The sequence below is a fragment of the Falco rusticolus genome, chromosome 6 (genome assembly GCF_015220075.1).
Source record: "Falco rusticolus isolate bFalRus1 chromosome 6, bFalRus1.pri, whole genome shotgun sequence".
Taxonomy (NCBI): Eukaryota; Metazoa; Chordata; class Aves; order Falconiformes; family Falconidae; genus Falco; species Falco rusticolus.
Genome location: NC_051192.1, coordinates 49,929,449 through 49,949,110, shown reverse-complemented (window position 1 = coordinate 49,949,110; position 19,662 = coordinate 49,929,449). Strand labels below are relative to the sequence as shown.

At 37.0% G+C, this 19,662-nt stretch overlaps 1 protein-coding gene across 1 annotated transcript in view; it reads left to right on the top strand.

The window, feature by feature from the left end:
* Positions 1-19,662, top strand: part of PRKN (parkin RBR E3 ubiquitin protein ligase) — a 614,220-nt gene that overhangs the window by 86,669 nt on the left and 507,889 nt on the right. Inside the window, exon 3 of the mRNA XM_037391827.1 lies at positions 14,926-15,166. Coding sequence (XP_037247724.1) covers positions 14,926-15,166 — 241 coding nt within the window. The remainder of the gene's footprint in view (positions 1-14,925; positions 15,167-19,662) is intronic.

Here is a 19,662-nt window from a genome sequence, read left to right as displayed (position 1 = left end):
GCCATATCTAGAAAGCCATATTGAACTGGCTGTCTTTTGACAAACAGTATCCAAAAAAGGTCAAAGTAGAGGAATTCTTGCTGGTACAGATTTACCTGAAGGTGTGAAAGGCATGGATGCTCTGGAGTATGACTGGGGCTAGAATACAATTAAACTGAATTTCAGTCCTCTACCTGAATTAAAAAAAAAATACACAATTCCCTTGATAAAAACATAGGAAAGTTCCCAGATCTGTGGCCCTCCTTATCTGCTCAAACCAGCCCATCCCTGTTTCCCCTACATCTTTTCTGTTTTCAGATCCAGTGGTCACTTGTTTGAAGAAAGGAGGATAATTTGTGCTATACTTGCAAGGGTTTCAGTTTTACATCCTGTTAATTGCAGCCAGCCAACTCTAGCATCATTTGGGTGGACACTGATAAAAGGATGTGAATATAAACTCTGCATCGCTCTTAACTGTGTGCTTCTAAACGTGCACATACTGTCATTGAAATCACTTCAGAGCTTTTCTCACTCAAGGCAAAGAGGATAAAAACAAAAGAGAGGAAAAAAAAAAAGAAAGGTGACTGTGCTTGTCATTGGCATGAATGTTTTCGGTCATTTTTTGAGAGGAACCAAAGTTGAGGCTGGACAAGTTCAAAGAGCTTTAGGAAGCTGAATTTATAGCATATGTACCACAGATTACAGTCTTGACCCTTACAGGGATAAAAGCAGTATCAGCTCTTGCTTCTCAGTAAGATGAAAATTCCAGCATTGTTAAAGCTGGTCACTGGCTGAAGTCAAAGTATTCTCACACCATGAAACAGTAATTAACACAAAGAGGCACTGTGAGTGTAAGGGTTGTGTCTTACCCATTGGAGTATCCATCCACTCTGCTAAAAAGCACTAAGAGACAGGGACGGCACTTGCTGTGGTCTGATGTGACAGTCCCTGTCACAAAGAACTAGAAGCTGTGCTGGTAGTCTCTGCTTTTTCTTACTGAAGTGTGACAATCAATGGTATTGTCTTTTCTTCTTTTTTTTTTCTTTTCTTCCTTTTATTGTATGGTTGAATTACTTGTTTGCCAGCTTTAAAATGTGTCTGTACAGTGCTGTTTGTTCAACTCTTAGAGAGATGATTTCCAAGTCCAGGCTTACGAAGCTTAATTTCCATTGCTACAGAAAGTTCAGAGGAGTTTGTATGCTTTCTTGGCACAACTGTTAACAAGGCAATTGTTTTTTAAATAATAGGTTTTTTTAAAAACTGATTTTTAGTGAAGCTAGCTGAGTGAACCAGGTCTGATCCTCTGAAGAAATCACTATGGTGGTTTTACTAGATACACCAGTAAAAAGAAGTAGTTGAATATTGCTCTAAATCCTCATGAATCTTCACCTTCTAAGAAAAATGGCCAACTGATACTTTAAACAAAAGTGGTTTATTTCTGAACAGAAGGCAGCATACATTTACTAATCTTTACTTCGTCTTTCTATGGTACCTTTATCTGTTTCCTTCAGTCTCTATAAACCTAGATAAATGTATCTTCCAGCAAATCACTGCATAAAAGTCTGTGACTAGCCAGTTGTTGTAGGCATCAATTTTAATAAAAGTATTACCTTTAAATAACAGTATTATGTGCTCTTCAGATAATCTGAAATATGTCTGCTGATGTATCGTGGTTAACCCAGGCCAGCAACCAAGCCCCACACAGCTGCTCACCCACTCCCCCCACAGCGGGATGGGGGCAAGGATCAGAAGAGTAAATGTGAGAAAACTCATGGGTTGAGAGAAAAAACTGGTAAAGCAAAAGCCACGCACGCAAGCAAAGCAAAACAAGGAATTCATTCACGGCTTCCCATGGGCAGGCAGGGGTTCAGCCATCCCCGGGAAAGCCGGGCTCCGTCACCCGTAACCGTTACTTGGGAAGACAACCACCATAATGCTGAATGCCCCCCCCTTCTTCTTCCCCAGCTTATGTACTCAGCATGGCGTCATATGGCATGGAGTATCCCTTTGGCCAGCTGGGGTCAGCTGTCCTGGCCGTGTCCCCTCCCAATTCCCTGTGCCCCTCCAGCCGTCTCGCTGGCAGGGCCCCAGAACCTGGAAAGTCCTTGACTGAGTATAAACATGACCCAGCAACAGCCAAACCCATCAGTGTGCCACCAACAGTGTCCTCACACCAAATCCAAAACACAGCGCTGCACCAGCCACTAAGGAGAAAACGAACTGTGTCCCAGCTGAAACCACAACATGATGCCTTTGGTGGGAGCTCAGAATTAGACAATCAAGGTGCGTCTGCACTAGTGTCTTGGTTTGAAATAGAAGTTTTCTTTTGAAATGGATCTCCTAATCATCCCCTTTATGTTGTTTTGGTTTGCGTCATGGAGCATCCTCAGGGCAAATTAAGTAGATGGCTTTTGAAGAAAACTAAACAGAGGGATGAATTTCAGGACTTTACCTACTGCACCCTAGTTGCAAAGAGTGTGCAGTCATTAAGACGAGACTAGAGGTAATCTAAACAAAAAACTCCACCAACCCCAAAGACCTTAGCCCCAAAACTTCAGTGTGCATGTCAGGTCCTCAATACCAACCGTATTGCTCTGGAGAGCTGCTTCTTTTGGTCTGTGTAAGTTAGGTTGCTTGCTTGGCTACTTGGTAATGCAGACAGCCTGACAGACCTGTCGAAACCTTGGTCTCAGGAAAACTTAAAATTTTTTGAAGCCTTGCCAATGAATTTCACAGCACATGTCCCTTCTCCATGAATGCTCATAGATTCCCATTCTACCTGTATGTGTTTTCAGAATCTGAATCTTGACCTGAATCCAAATTACATAATTTCTCTTCCACATGAAAAGATCTGAATATTCCAGATTTTTTAGATGTCACAGTAAGAGTTAGAACATATCTGTGACACACCTTTAAAAATCATGTCGTATGTTACAAACTGAATGTATGCAGAAGAAAGACAGGCATGATACAAAAACCTTCAAATTAACTTTCAGGAACCTTGTTTTTCTGAATAATCTATGCTTTCCTAACTAAATCTGAATACTGAACTTCTCTGTCATAGCTTGATGCTATATCACTGAAGATACTGATCTTAAAATTGAGTGGCCTCAGGGGGTAATTGAAGATTTTTTTGCAGGTAAGGATAAAAGCACACTCTTAAAGCAGGTTTCCTTTATCTTTTTTATGGGTCATTATTCTCTTGTTCTGATGTTCAAAACCATCTGTCATCTGTGACTCAATGAGGCTTTCTCACCTCTCTTTTATAGTGGTACTTTTAATATACAGGTTAGTTATTTAGCAGAATGAGTCTGGATTCACATTTATGTCATGGTCACCATTTATCCTAGACATTTTTTGAAAATTTGCAGAGATTACGTAAAAGTAAAAAAACAAAGGATCTATTAATTCTAATAACAAATTTTAATTATTTATATTATATCTTCTTAGCATTCACCTTGTTTCTCCATGTGTGTTCTGCCTTCTAAAACAAGATATGATTGCATATGGGATGGGAAGGAAAGAGGTGACAAATTATGCCCACATGTACTGGATCAGGGATTAATTTAATATATATTTGTTTTCTGATATGGCATATATCTTGCATCTAGGGATTGTGAAGAGTCTATAAGCTGTCTACCTATTTTGTAACATACCTAACTATACCTTTAGCAAATCCTCCCCAGCCTCTTCTACCCGAAAGTAAAATCCAGTTAGATATGTAGCTGTGCTGCACGATATTGCACTGTATGGATTTTCCCAGTGCCCAAATGGTTTGTTTATCCTGCTGGGATAGTTTTGGTAGGCCTATCCCAAAAATCAAATCTAAGACCATTTTCACAGAGCATAGTAACTGTTAGGTTAAAAGCAAGCCTCCAGGTATAATTAGGGGAAGCTCTGGAAAAGATTTTTCTTACCCATTTTTATACTAGTGGGTTAACAAGTTACCAAGTAAGCCCGCACAGGATGCCCAGTAGGCTTCATTTATGGCTGCTGTCATAGCAGCTGCTCAATCTGATATATAGATGCGTGCACTGGGATAAGTAGAAGACCAAAGTGCTCTTTGGTTGAGATGTATAGAGGTGCTGGCCATAAAGCATGGGAAAGACATCTGTGAATGACTAGTTGAAGCAACTAAAATAAATATTTATAGCTATTATGCTTTTGATGCACTAGGCAATAAATTTATATGAAAATTCACTTTCCACAGTGGAATATGAACTATACGTAGGAATTCTTTCAGAACTCTTTGGTGAAGGGAATTTCCCAAATTCCTTTCTGCAACCCTACAGCTGCCACCATAGTCTCCCCCTGCATCAGCATGAGGGACCACTGAAGTCTGTAGGATATTTTCAGAGGTCTGCATAGTAAGTGACTCCCCACTTCTTCAAATACAATTTGTGTCTCATTTATGTCCTGGCACCTATTAGGTGTCAGTGTGAGGCCACTTCTATGCCTGTTCCTCACATGCTCAGTAATGCTTAATGTACCTGTTAAGTGGAGAACTGTGACCAGATTGGCAGCTTCTACCTGACTGAGAAAAGTTAAAGAAGAATTTAATGAGAATAGGAATTAAGAATTAACTCTACTGTTAATCAAACAACATATAGTCCACAGTCCTGAGGCCATGCTGCACGCTGCAGACTGCTAACAGTGCTGGCTTATGAAACCTTTTCTGAGCTTAATACCTTTTGTCACCATTTAACCCAGAAAAAATCTGTCCAAAATATAATTCATTGAAGCATTTTACACTATGCACTTGTTACTTTGTATTTTTTGGTGTGGCTTTAGAAGAAATTGGAGCAATGGAAAATATGATCCATGCTTGGTAAATAACAAGCTTTCTTATTTTCTGTCTACAGCTGGAGATAAGTTTAGAGAGTGTAAGTTCTGTCAGGTAGTTCAGAGCAGAAGATGGAATAATAATGAGGTGCACTCAACTGCATTTAGGAGGCAAGCAAGCAGTCAAAAAACTGAACTGTATTCATTTTTAATTTAGTATTATAAACTTTTCATTGATCTGTTACTTTCTATACAGACATAATAAATTGCAATTTTATAGGTTGTTCTTAGTGCATAGCACATGAAATTACAAGAAGGAAAAATGTTCATTTACTGAGAAGAAAGTTTCATGTGAATTTAGTGTTCATTTGACTATTTCTCTTCCATTTTATAACAGCATGATATGTTCATAATGTCACTGTGGAGATACTAATAGCTTTGTAAACATAATATCAAAAAGTTTGGCTGCCTTCTATGTCTTTTGCAGATCGTTATGCAGAGTTTTAAAGGGAATAACAATAATCTAAGCAGGTATATTAATGTTGCAAACTGTCTCATATGTTGCCAGTAAAACATTTTTATTTAGTTTAAGGATTAATTTATCTTTCAGGAATTTGTGCTGCAAGGCCTACATTTAAGGAAAGGTATCATATTAATGATGTCATGGTATTAGTAATGCCATTTGGAAATATGTATATAACATTGCTAAGGTCTTTGATTGTTTCCAATAATAATAACCCGGCAGAATTCCTAACTGAAAGTGATGTCTGTGTTCCCTCCACTAAGCTAGAAATTAACGTTGAAGTTTTGTGTCTTATAATGTGGAAAAGATGGAAATGAATCATAAAGTGATTTGTAAGTGAAGGAATAGAGGGAATTCTGACTTACTTTAGATGTAGTGTCAGAAAGTTTAAGTACTATTGTTTGAATGCATTTGCCTTTCCACCAAATTATGAACACATTAATGAACTAGTCAGTATAAACTTCCAATTCTTGTTTTTCTCTTTTAAAGAGCATCATTCAGAGCAGAACCTTTCTAATGTATGACCTACTGTGTTATGCTATAAATCAGAGGATTTTATTTTTCTAGTTAAGGCTTCCTGCTACATGGGCAGGACCATTAGCTCCAGGAGCTGTAGTCATACTGTATCTACTTATTTCCTCCTGTCCAACTTCCATTGTTCTTTTTGCTAAGAAATACTGGAATCTTAATTTGAATGTGTATGGATTAATCCCTTTTGTATGGCGTTACATTAAAAAGTACCTGATAGAAGCTAAGTAGCAAGCAGTTGTCATAGTGGATATATCATGTTCCACATGGAAATTCAAAGCAAGAGTAAGATTTATGGGTTTAAGTTAATGTCTCAGAACTCTTAGGGTTATCTTTCCTTACAAGGTGCAGATGGAGTTCCTGTATCACACCTGGCACTTGTATATGGGACAGAGTACAGAGGTCTTCAGAAAGTTTGGTCTCACAGGGAGAGAAAATATAGAGCAATATATACCAATATTAATCCTATGCTTACTGCTTGCTTGAATCCTGATTTATCAATCGGAAAACACAATCAGGACTGCAACAACCTCACAGAACATGGGTGTTTCTCTACAAGAGGTTATCAAGTGGTCCTGATTTGTTACGGAGGAACCTTTCCTGGATTCCACTAAACTTCACGTGTCTATGTAAACATAATTATCTTGCCTTTTGCTCTACCATTATCAAACAGTAACAGACAAACCCTATACCGTACTTACAGTACTGTAACACCAGATTAGATCTTTTTTATATGAAAAGATTTCTTTGATTTTAATGCTGTTTTATTTGAGGATGAAAATTTCAGTCTTCAGTGTGTCAAATTAACAAAAATTTGCAGGCATTACAATTCATCAGTGTGAGTTACTTTATCAGTCCCTAAAAAGAGTCCAGAATGTATTGTGTTCAGTGTGGGATTGGAAAAATTCTTGACAAGAAACAGTTTATTACCTTATGCCTCAATGAAGGTGAGGTTTTAGTAAGTTACCTGCGAAGACTGGCAGTACTTAAAAAAAAAAACAAACAACATAAGCATGTGGAAGAGAGAGAGTAGTAAAGAATAAAGTCAGAAGCTCTATTTTATAAATAAGATATATTGAACATTCTAGGAACACCAATTTAAAGAAATCCCCAGGTTTTAGATTTCTCTGAAGAAGGTTTTGCCTTTTTATAATGGTAATGTCTTTCAGAGACATTGGCTTAGGTTTTGGTTGCAATCCTAAAGCACACATTTCAAACACCGATTTAGCCATCATCTTTTTTTCCTTTTTTTGGCTTCACTTGATTTGTTTCAGGGCCCAGAAGTGATTTTTCCCATCACATGAATCAGCTCAAACTTTAGGCTTCTGTGATGGAGAAAAAGTTTTCATTAGCAACATGTGAATGCAAAAATCTCATCGTTCAGGAGGCATCTTCTAGAGCAGGATGTGACTGGGAATCAGTCTGTTACCTTCCACACATGAACTCCTGCTCTCTGGGATGTATGTTTGGACAGCCTAACCAGGATCTGCAAACTCTAAAGGATGTGAGAATTGGAACTGCAGCAAGTTTTTCAGCCCCACCAGAAACTATTGGGAAAAAAACCCTTATATTTGAGAAATACTGAAAGATAATGATCGCCTTAGAGGTAGCTTTTGATGAGGAAGAGGTCTATGCATGTAATTCACATATAGCAAGTCACACACGTAAATGGTTCACATACATTTTTTTTTAATTAATTTGAGATCTAACTGCACTATCATGCATTCTGAGCTGATATATGATGCATAGTTAGGAGGCACCTGGTAGCTAACCTGAATTAACCACTCGATGAAATCCACCTAGAAATCCTTTGCTTATTCTCTTCTATTGTTAGCTTGCCATAACACACCACACAGTCACTAATTTAATAGAAGCAATCAGATGCATTTTTTAGTGTATTAGTGAAACTGTAGCTGCAATTAATACCTTTTTAATATTTTACGTTACTATCCAGAAACTTGAGGGAATTAATCCAAAAATAATTTTGGCCTAATAATGACTTCTTAATTTTCCATATTGAAAAGACTTGGAAAAAATACATTCTTTGTTCACTTCTTACCCGTAAGGCTCTGAAGTTTCTAACCTTCAGGAAAATTCAGCAGATACATTGTAATTCCAAATTTTTGTCCTTTATATAGATATCATGGACTGTGATTATATCTTTTCAAAAGGAGAAAGTCTGGGCATCTTTGCAGTTTCTGGAGTATTTAATTTGTGTAACATGACAAATAAATCAGTAGCAATGACCAGTCATCATGTTTCCAGGTCTTGTATGAAGCCTATTTAACATTCTGTGCACTTTTTCCCATCTTAGATCCGCAGCCCAGGAGTCATTGGCAGAGATACCCTGCCACTCAGAGTTGCAGTGGAGTCACTGAATTTTAGTAACTTGCCTTTCATTCGTGTTCCCCAGGAGGGCAACGAATGGAGAATGTCTTGGAGGAATAGGTGTGCTTTGGGCTGTTTGTTTTCTGTGATTATTGCAGTCAATAGTATCATGAAAATCCTGCCACCAGTTTCTTATATTGGTGTTTAGGGTGCAAAGTTCCACAACAGTGGACTTGCAACTGAAAAGTAAAGCGAGAGCTGAAGTCTCACTTTTGTGAGTGAGATGACCCAGTCAAGTGTACCTGTTTTGTAAAGGACCTTTCACTGTGAAGTTTTCTGATTAGCTTAAATTCAAAGCTACGTTCTTTATGATGCCCACTGAGGTAGCGTAAGACCTTGCCACCTCACATAGCTGCAGGTGGTGAGAAAACTGACAGGTCAAATATCTCTTCAGTGGCTTCCATCTAAATGCTGCACTTTCATACAAGATTCATCTCTTCCTTAAGTGTCCACAAGTACAAAATTCTCAGACTCTTCCAAAGTTAGTCTTAACCTAAATAGATAGTTCAAAACTTGGCACTCTTCAGTTATCCCTGGACTTGCTAATGGGATAAAATACAAAACACAGATACAAATTTAAGGGGGGTGGAAAGGAGAAGGTGAAAAACCCCAACAAACCAACAAAAAACCCATAACACAAGGAAGCCATAATTAGTGTGGCTTATCTGGGAAACAATACATTTGCATGTTTAATGTATCCATCTACATTAACTATCATTAGAGAAGTTTCAGTTATCATATCACATTAAGAATGTCATATCCTTATTTTAAAAGGAGTTTTGAAGATGTATTGTACCATTTCCTCTTAAACCAAGGCAATTTTATGATATTCCAACATCTTAATATGCCAAAGGCCTGCCTCCCATCCACCAGTGTTTGCCACTGGTTGTGTTAAACTTGTAATGATTCTATGTCACTCATTTGCATCTGGTTACTTTCAGCTGTTACCTACTGCACTGAAAAATCCTGTGCACTCCTTCCTTGATTTGCTGCAATAGTCTGTCTTAGGAACTTCCCTAGTGGTCCTTAAAATTATGCTAGGTTTTGGATTTAGAAAGCAATGGATCCTTTTTTATAGCATATTTTTTAACTTTCATTTTATTCTACTTCTTTGGCACGGTCAATATTTAAACTACTGCAAGAACTGATTAGCTAGAGATTTTAAAAATTAGTGTACAAATACTCTAAGTGAAGGGTTTTCTGCAAATACTCTAAGTCAGGGGTCCTCAAACTACGGCCCGCGGGTATTTACAGAACCCCCGCCCCCCCTCCCCCCCCCCCCCCCCCCCCCCGCCGGGGATGGGGGGGGGCAGAAACCAAGCAGCCACAGATGACCTCCTGCCACTTCATCCACGCGTCGGCCCCCTGGTTAAAAAGTTTGAGGACCCCTGCTCTAAGTGAAGGGTTTTCTGCTTTTTCATCACATTTATTTGAATATGTGTTGCTTTCAATAGTAGATCTATTTTTCCTTCTATTTCTAGGCGTTGCTTAGCATCCATAATATTCTGAATACTAAACAAATACAGTAATGTATAACTCTGAAAATGCTGAAAAGGCAAACTGAAGTAAAATATAGATATATTCCCCAGCATCATAAAATAGCAAGTAGTTTCTGATTGCTGGAATTTAACTGCTAAGTGGTCTAACTTGGGCCCAGTGGTGCACTGGCTTTTTCCCTTGCCCCATGCAGAGCAATATTTAGTTCACTGCCACTCAGCAGACAGATTTCTCACGAATGGGTGGCAATATCAGACCAGCATGGTGATTTGTTTCATTATTTTAACAGTGGTTAATTTTCCCTTCAGATTTCCCCTTGCCATGACCTGCAGAAGACTTTCCAAGCCCAAAAGCTTATTTGGTTTTTCTTTCTATATCAGCTGGTTAAATAACAAATGTTAAAGCCTTGCAAATCTTGCTTCCCATTTCTTAGACCGTCATGGCTCAACAGAATGTTAATACTCTATCTGTATTTTTTATTGTAGGTAGTCTTTGCTTTCAAGTTCATTAATATTTCAGCTTTTGCTCCCTATGCAGTAAAGGAAATTGTTGTTGCTTTCTACTTCTTGCTTTTTTGAGTCATTGGTCTGTGATCAGGGAATGAACATAGTGGTATTTTTCCAATTGATTTCCTTTCTATGTCTGCTTCTTTTAAGACTTGGTATCTGTCCTTGGGTTGTGAAAGGGTTACAGCAATAGTAAAGTGATGTTTGTTGGGCTTATTTTTCTCTCATCTGGGAACTTCATATGCCTTTTTTTTTTTTTTTTCCTGTTTAGAAGGTAGAAGGTCACCTTTAATGTCTTTTTACACATTTTATCCATGGAAAAATATTTTTCCAATAAAGTTGGTGTGTCCTTTGCACTTTTACATGGGTCCTATTGGTTTCAAGAGATGTATTGTGCTGTAGGTACTCTGGGGAGCTTTTTTATTGTTTCAGTCATTCTGCAGATTAATGAACAAAAATGTTCCCTGTGTTTTCCCATCTGATATTGAAATGCAGCACAGGTAAGAAAAAAACTAACTGGAATGACAACATTTTGATTCTTGTTGATCATTCCTAGAAGTTTAAAATACCTTTTATTGAGCATTTACCTTGTGTGATTCTCTTACTGAGTGGCATCAGGCAGTCTATTATCTGCTTAATCTAAATAGGCAGCAATTAGGCAAACTGTTATTGTTTTCACTCTATAGCCCCCAGGGATTCATGGGCAAAGATGTGCCTTTCCAGATAATACGAAAAGTTTGAACTGGATCTTAGGTGGTGGAGTATGAAGAATTGCTTTTTGAGTTTTGTAGGCAATAAAAAAAACTCTAACACCTAAAAAAACCAAACTGGTGTTTAAGACAAAATGAAAATATTTCAAATTCCTTTTCAAGACAAAACACCACAAATTAGCTTTTTTACATTCATATCCAAAGTTCTGAATTGAAACTATTCTCTACTCTAGTGTTTCTTTCAATAAAACATTTCAAAAATAAAGTGTATTGCACTTCAGAAAATATAATATGACTTCTCTAGTGGGATATGTATTTGCTATATGGAGAACACTTTCAGTATTGATGTTACTATCCAAATATGTTGTCAAGAAGATAGCAAGCAGAAATCTGTCAGAGTAGAGGGTTTCAGAGTTACTGGAACACAGTCATGCTTTCCCTCTTCATAATTTAACTCAGTTTCCTGAAGTGATCTTCTAGTTAACGCACAGCTGACAGCACCAAAGGGTGTTGCATTAATCACTCAGGATGTGCTGATTCAGCCTTTTGAAATTCAACTTGAGAATTCAGGAAAAAATATGAAAACAATAGGTTTGAATGAAAAAAAAAAAATAATCTGCTATGAATTCATTTTTCCAAGTTGGCCAAAACCCAATCTCTCTAAAGAACCAGTCCTTAATACTTACTTTCATCACTTCTGGATCTTCCCAGCTCCCTTTGCCCTAGTGCAAGGAGATACTTCATAATCTACAATATGTACACTTGCAGTATTTCCCTTTGGAATATGGATCACAGGCATTAATTTGGATCAACAGATAAGACAATATCTCTAGAATCATTAATAATAGATATTCTCAAAAGAAATTTTTCCTGAGGAGTAAAACAAATGCATGAGGAAAATGAAAGTGACATTGACATAAACAATTGTATCTTAGATTTGTGTTACATTAGTAACCTCAGGCAAAACCTAAACATTTACAAAAATAGTTTGAATTCTACCTCATTTCTCAGAGAAAAAAGCTGCAGTCCTAGCCATCTATGAAATGTAGTCTGCTATAAAACATTAATCACCCTAATTCTGGGAAACTGCTTGGTGATACTCTCATCCAGGTCTCTTCACAAATAAGATACGATCACAAACCTCTTCGGTTTTTTTTTTCTTTTCTTCTTTGCTTTCTGCTGTCTTCTCACTCTTTTTTTGGTTTTTTTTTTTTTTTTCCCCAAAGATTGAGAATTTCCTCCTTTAAACACAAACTAAATTCAAATCTAATGTAGTCAGAAACAATGTTACAAAACTGACGATTTGGGACTCCATGTTTATTGCTGCTCAGTGACTTCCAGATCAAATATACTTGGTGTACAAAACAAATGATGTTGTTTGTTTTTCCTAGCTGCTACCTTTGAAAATTTATCCTGGAATCTGCTAATTAAGCTTTCCTGTGTCTATGACCTATACTATCATCATAAGTACTGATGTTCAATGTTCCGAAGTTTGTTCTTGTTTTTGATGAAGAGATTCAAGAAAGCTAAGATACATGTTCACCTGCCCTTTTAAAAATGAGAACTTTCATTAAACGAAATACAGGAATATGCTATTGCTAGGGTTGTATGGATTTATAATGGACCAAAGTGCAATTTTTACATCTTATTTTGAAGTATGTGGTTCTTGACTTTATTGAGGAGAACAGCAGGTAAGATGACAGTCTGTTGTGTCATCCCTTCCTTTGTTTCTAAGCCAAACACATATCCTCCAGCATGAAAAAAAGAACTTGAAAGGAACCTATACTTTTAAAAGATCATTTGATTTAAACCATGAATCTAAATGTGGACAGCATTCAAGATCAAGTAAGAGTGGCTGAAAAAGGTTGTGGTTTTGTGGGGATATTTTGTTTGATTTAAGCATCCCTTGCAATCCCTCTTTTTCTCCTGCACGATACCCTCAGTGTGACTTTAGCACAGAATCGAGTTGTGAACTGAATCAGAGAACTGATGCAAACTTTATAAAGAAAGAAACTAAGAAGAATAGTAGATGGTGAGAAAAAATACAAGGTAGGAAAGGGGCTACTTAAGCAAGCAAAACTGCCAGAAGGGATGCTCATTAAAACATGGTTTGACTGATTGACAGTTGATTAGGGATTTCCAAGGTTGTGAGTTTTTACATATAAACCTGTTTCCCTTCGCAATTCTAACTGTAACTGAGCAAATCACTTTTGAGCTCCTCATTTGCCTAGGTTATTGATTTCATTATTAATTTCTCTTAGGTTATTACGTTCTTTAATGTTATGCAGTATTCTTAGTTAGAGGAGTTTTAGAGTGACAGATGTGTTTTGGATTTTTGTTAAAGAATAAAATTATTAAGCTATTTAATGAATCTTGTTAAAATGTTATGGACAACAAGTTTTACAAAAAAAAGGAGACCTTTAATGTTAAAATAATTTTTAAAATCTGAAATCTAGTAACTGCTTTGAATAGTAAGACTGCAGTGTCCTTGCTCTGGTAAATCTCTGCTGGCTGGTTACTGCTTCACTAAGGAGACAGTGTGTCATTAAAAATTCAATGTAAAAAACCTCAACAAACTAACAGATTTTTGTCTTTTAGAACTGCACTACATAAGAACTAAAGTATTGAGGGGGAAGTACTAAGAATAATGTAAGTGAATGAAGGAAAACCACTACATGGAAATGAGACTAGAGGAGAAAAAGTTGTAGAAGAGGGTGGGATAATGACAAGGGTATAAACAACACTAAAATATCATCAGAAAATCTTTTGAAATTAAAAGTGCATGAAATAATTGAAAATACAAACTAATTTTTTTTAATATTGTGTAGATACTGAGACAAATACTTCTGAACTATCTGTTCCTCCCAAATGTTATCAGCAGTCTGTCTTAGCATTTCAGGGCAGACATGGCCAACCTAATGATACTGCAAAGAGTTAGATAATTGTTTTCTTGAGGGAAATTCAAACTTCTTTGTGTGTATGTTGATGTTTGTACATGGTTCATTCATGGCACAGGAGAACTAGGTGTGGATATCCAGGAGGTATCACCCAAAAAAGAATCATTTTTGTTGCAAGGTGTGCTGTGGAAATAACAATATAAGTCTTCCTTGAAAGTCCTTCATTACTGGAAGGTCATCTAAAATCTCTGTAATTTCTATTTCTGAGTTAATGATTTGCTTTCCTCTTCTGTATTAGGAAAATGCTGAACGAAATGTGAATTCTGTTCTGATTTGTCATGGGTAAACCTTTCATAAGATCCTTATTCAATTTGCTTTTTTTAAGACACAAGATCTGGAAAGACTGTCTAAGAATCACCTCTGATGAAAAATAAGGAAGAGGAAGTATAGATGTGTGACACCTCAGGCTAAAATGGGTAGCAACCTTTTTCTTCTACCAGCAAAGCCTGTGGCAGTTGTGAGATCTTCCACAGGCTTTCTCTAATTTTGAAGTCAACAGTTCAAAGTCATCTTTGGAAAGAATGGGAAACTATACTGAGTCTACATCTAAAGCCAGATTTAGATTGAAAAATAAATTAGGGACAAGAAATAAGTATCAATCTTCTATTTGTTATATGTGGGAGTAGCTTGCTCATGAACTCTCTGTGATTGTCAAATTTGACCTTAAATTGCTCCATGAAGAGTGTGTATCAGCATTATATGTGTAAATGCATATTAGGTATTGAATATTCTTAGCACTTGATTTAGTAGTGCTCCCTCTGGAGTTTTTCCTTTGTGCCAATAAACCAGACCTATTTAGAGCTGTTGGCTCTGGGCCACCATTTCCTTGTTAAATGTTTAGAATTTGTAAGTGTTGTGACCCTTTTGCCAATGCAAGTAATCCTAATTCCAGCAATTTACTCTTGTCACTTTGCTTTAAACTCCATTACCACACACTGAAATTCTACACAAAATGGCTTGGAGATCATTTAACAAATAACAAATTGGATAAAAGAAGGATTTTGTCCCTTATGTCACAATTATTTCTTCATTGGGATTTTGGTTTTGTGTTGCAGAACTGTGACCTGGCCCAGCAGAGTATTGTTCATATTGTTCAGAGTCCACAGAAGAACAGTCAGAGCAAAGATGAGACAGAAGATAACTGTGCTGGAGGTGTCCTAAAAACCTGGGAAAGAGAACCTGAAAGTCTAACTCGCGTAGATCTCAGTACCAGCATCCTACCATCATTCTCTGCAGGACTGGCTGTTATTCTGGATACTACAAAACCCAGGATTTCTCTTCCCTCTGGAAAATCAGGTAAATCACTGAGTTGGTACATTTCAATACACAGACCTGAATGTTTGTCTAATTCTTTCTTAGTGTGATCAGTTCTATACCGCAGGAAAAAAACTAACAACATACGGTTACTTCTAGTGATTAAACAAAAAATACAACAATATTAAGAAGAGATATGCATCTGATGTGTCTTGTAGCAAAATAATTTTGCTTTGTGGATAAACAGAGTGATTTCTTGTGTTGTTCTTCTCTCTAACTTGTATTATGCTAATATTTTTACAAATTATTACAAGCTGGCAAAAACCTGAGAGGTCTACAAGTAGGCAAAAAATAGTCCGTAAAATTTCCATTACAGAAGTTTCCTTAACTAGAATGCTGGGCAGCTTATGCATTGCAAATGTGTCTCATTCCCAATCTGTTATAATGTTTTCATGCCCATACATTTTTTTAAAAAATATTTCTATACAATAGACATTATTTATAAAAAACATAGCTAGCACAAAATATGATGGTGATTCATGCTATGTATTTCAGTAGTTCTTCATCCACCAAATTATTACTGAGAATATCTTGTCTTCATCATGAAAAATAGTCTGAGAAACAAGTTACTGCAAATGGGTTGTGCAGTAGTATTTAGAATTGTTCATGAGAGAGCAGCTCAAGCCAGAAGGAAATATAAGAATCTTTTTGCTGTTACATTATTCTTCTCACAGTAACCCCCTCCTCACATACAGCCTAGCTTACCCTTACTGACAACTCTGCTTGTCCCCAATGAAGAGGCACCATTTGTCCAATACCATTATCATAATGGCCATCAGAGATGTCTTCTTAGAAGAAGCAGTACACAAGTACCCTTTATACACAAGACAGAAGAGAATATCAAACACGTAAGTTCAGAGTAAAGAAGATGGTTTGTGAATATGTCAGAGATACCTCAGTGACTAACCTGACCACAGAAATCATCATGCTTAACAAAATGGCTACTAAAATTGTTCAAGTAACTTCTAGATAATTTCTTAAGTAACTCATGCAGAAAATATACAATTCGTGGGAGGGTCACAGAAGTATTCCACAACTGACTTGATCAACCTCTCACTGCCAACTAATGATGAATGAGTGCAGTTTAGGAACAAATTAGTACCCAGCCTAATGATCCACATCTCCCAATCTGAATGAAAAATGAGATAAGAGGGGCGCGTGGTGATTTAAATCTGGTAAAATAGGGACAGGGTTTCAGTCTGGGTTTACTGTCAAAAGCAAGGCAATGGGTGAGCTTTTTAAAGCTGCTTCTTATTTATTTTTTCACTACTGTACGTGATATCTACAGGACTTTAGTAGTTGTTCTTGCCTTTACAGAATGATTTATATATGTGTAATGCCTTTTAAAACTTGTCATGTGGTGTATCTTCCAGAGACTACAAACTCTGCGAAGCCAAGTACTAACCGACAGGTATCTTCTATTGCAGCAAATATTTTCATGGCAGAATAACTGCGGAAAAAGTACTGAGAATATATGCTGACTAGTTTATCTGTGATTAAGTTAAACAGATTTTTTTTACCATAAGGAAAAAAAAAACAAACAGAAGAACAGCTCTGCCTGGAAGGATGTTAGTAACAAGTACTTTTTAAGAACATGTTATCTTCTCCTTGGCTTGCTTTGACTCTCACTATGAAAACTTGTCCTTTTGTTTCTGTTCAGCCCCACCACTAATGTGCTATATGATGACTTTGCTGTTTCTGTTGTTAGGATTCGGGGTGCATTAATTTGTAGTTCACATAATTCACTGAACTAAGGAGTAGGTGGTCTGGGTTAAAAGTTATCCAGCTAGCAAAAAAAACACAACCCAAAAGAACAAACAACACGCGCACACAAAAAAAGAGAAAGATTAATCCATAAATCCAGAGATCAGTTTTCCAATCAACTTATCAACTTTATTGTGTAGTGATGATTTTCTTTGGCATAGCTGAAATGAGTAATGTAGTGGGAATGAGTGGCTGAAGTCTGCATATGCCACCATTGCTGCTTGAAACTGTATTTATCAAGCTGTTGCCTTAGAAGGTGGATGGTGGTGATCAGTATACAGTAGAAACCTATACAGTTGAAACAAGTATAAAATTTTTTGTGTGTGTGAGAGATCCCATGCAACAAGTAGAGCACAAATTTAAACTTACAATTTAGAGGCAGAGGATTCATTCATTGATTATTGTTTACTCTAACATGCTACACAGGTATTCCATAATTGTAGCAGTAAACACTAAGAGACTTCATCTCTTTCTGAACCCTAGATTATTTCTGTTTGTTACCACAGGATCCTGACCCTATGTGCCTGCCCTGCTTTTTTTTTATTTGCCCTCCTTTGAATTCTGAGGGGAAATGTTTGTGGTAACTTTTTCATGCAAACTTTTTGACTGTAAAAGTAATTTTTTTGAAGTACTGACTTGAAAGCTTGGAGGTCAAACTGTAGAATGTTAGCAGGCAATCTGGGAAAGAGACAACTTCTGTTATATTGTACTGCTGTTGTATAAGTAATAAGTAGTATAAACGGCTGTACTTGATCAGACAAAATCGCTTATAGCCTGGCATCCTCATCCTGTCTTCACACAGGGGTGTTATTTGCTCCTTGCAGAAGAGCATAACAGGTCATAATCCTCCCAGCTCACCTTCACTTTAGTGATGAGTAATAAAAGCAACTCTTGACTGGTCTGGAGAACCATCTTTCTTACATTGTGCTTTTAATGTACAATGCATGTTTGCCCGTGAGAAGTTCAGGAGCTTGACAGTCACTAACAGGCTGAAAAATACTAAAATGCGTCCAGATATTCTGCATCAAAAATTTCCAGGTTTCATCTCTTCGCAGGCAAAGGTAATAGAAATGCATTTTATCTGCCTGCTAAATAACACCTTGCATGATTTCTAATCAGCATGTGAAAAAGTCTCAGCATAGGACTTCCATCTTAGCTCACCCCCACCTAATTTACCATCTGTGCAATATCTGGGACAAAATGCTTTGACAAACAAGATGTAGGCAAATAAACTATTTACCATAATGGTTGCATGTCAGTAAATACGTGTACAAGGTGAAATAATTTTGGCCTGAGAAATGGTGCATCTGAAAACCATAAGGGTTTGTATGGCTTATCAACTGAATATGGAAGTGCATCATGATACTATGTCCAAGAAAGCTAGTATGATCCTTGGAAGTGCAAACAGGAAACCGAGTGGGGAGTATGTTTTTTCTTCTGCTTTTGATACTTGCATAACTAAAACTGGAATATAATGCACCATTTTGATGTCTAAACTTCAAGAAAGTGCCAAAAAAGCTGTTGAAAGGTTCAGGAGTCACAAGAATCCTGCAAAAGTGCAGGTCATAACGGGCTTATATATGTTTGAATAATGTGTCATTCATGGGAGTGGAAAGTTGCTAAGAGAGAAGCCTTAGATCTTACAAGCCATGTTGGGCTTTAAGCTTTCATTGTCTAGAAACTGAAAGACAGCAAATATAAATACCATACAGATTTTACAAGTTATCCTGGCTTATGAGAATTCTCTATATTTGGCCATTTAAAAATAAATATTTCCATGATCTTCTTTTCACAGAAGAGTAAGTAAGGTACTGGTATATATTGACTTAAGTGTGCGAAGATGTAAAATCTAGTAAAAAGAGGGATCGATTCTTTTCTACCTACTTAGGAAATGCTTTAACAAAACCTAATATATGTTAAGACCTCCTGTCCTTCCAAATAACACATGAGCTAGGGCAGGTAAGACTCTCATTAACAAAACTTCTGTATTGTCAGTGCTTAAAAGCATAAAGTGATAAGCTGAGTCTATGTAAAAGTTTGATGTATGAAAGGCAAAAAATTTTAGAAGGGAAAGCCACAATTTAGGGTTTGGATGGTCAGAACTGTGCATACATCCGAGATAAACTCTGATGAATAAGAAAACCCTGAATAAATAAACTGTGGATATTGCTGACACTGAATACTTTTTGAATAGTATTCTGTTGATAGTGTGTGAAAATTCCTGTGCTCTGTAATTGGTATTACATTTTATTATGATTCTTTTAATCAAAAATACTAAAAGGATAAGAATTTTTGTGTCATGTTTGTTTGAAGTAAATAAGTAGTCTAAGCTCCTGAAGTATTTTAAAGTTACTTCACAACCTTATAAAACTTTGTCAGATTAGTTCTAGATCAGGCAGTGGCATGGTGTACATCTCTGCTTTGGCATTTAAATGTCGTGTTAGGCTGAGTACCCCTACCCAGTACCAAGCTGAGTACAACTGCAGTTTTTTCTTACGCCCTTTTTGAGCGTGCCATCGAAACATGAGCACTGATCCATCCAAAGTGGCCTCCAGCACAGCAAGAACGTCCCTGTTTATACTGAGCATGAAGCTCTGTGTTCAGCAACTGTACCAGACGAAACTAAGACAATGAACTTATTTTCCCATGACCTAATTTTGCTTTGCTGTCTCCCAGTATCAAATATCTAAGAATTTGCTATTCCCTTAGAAAAG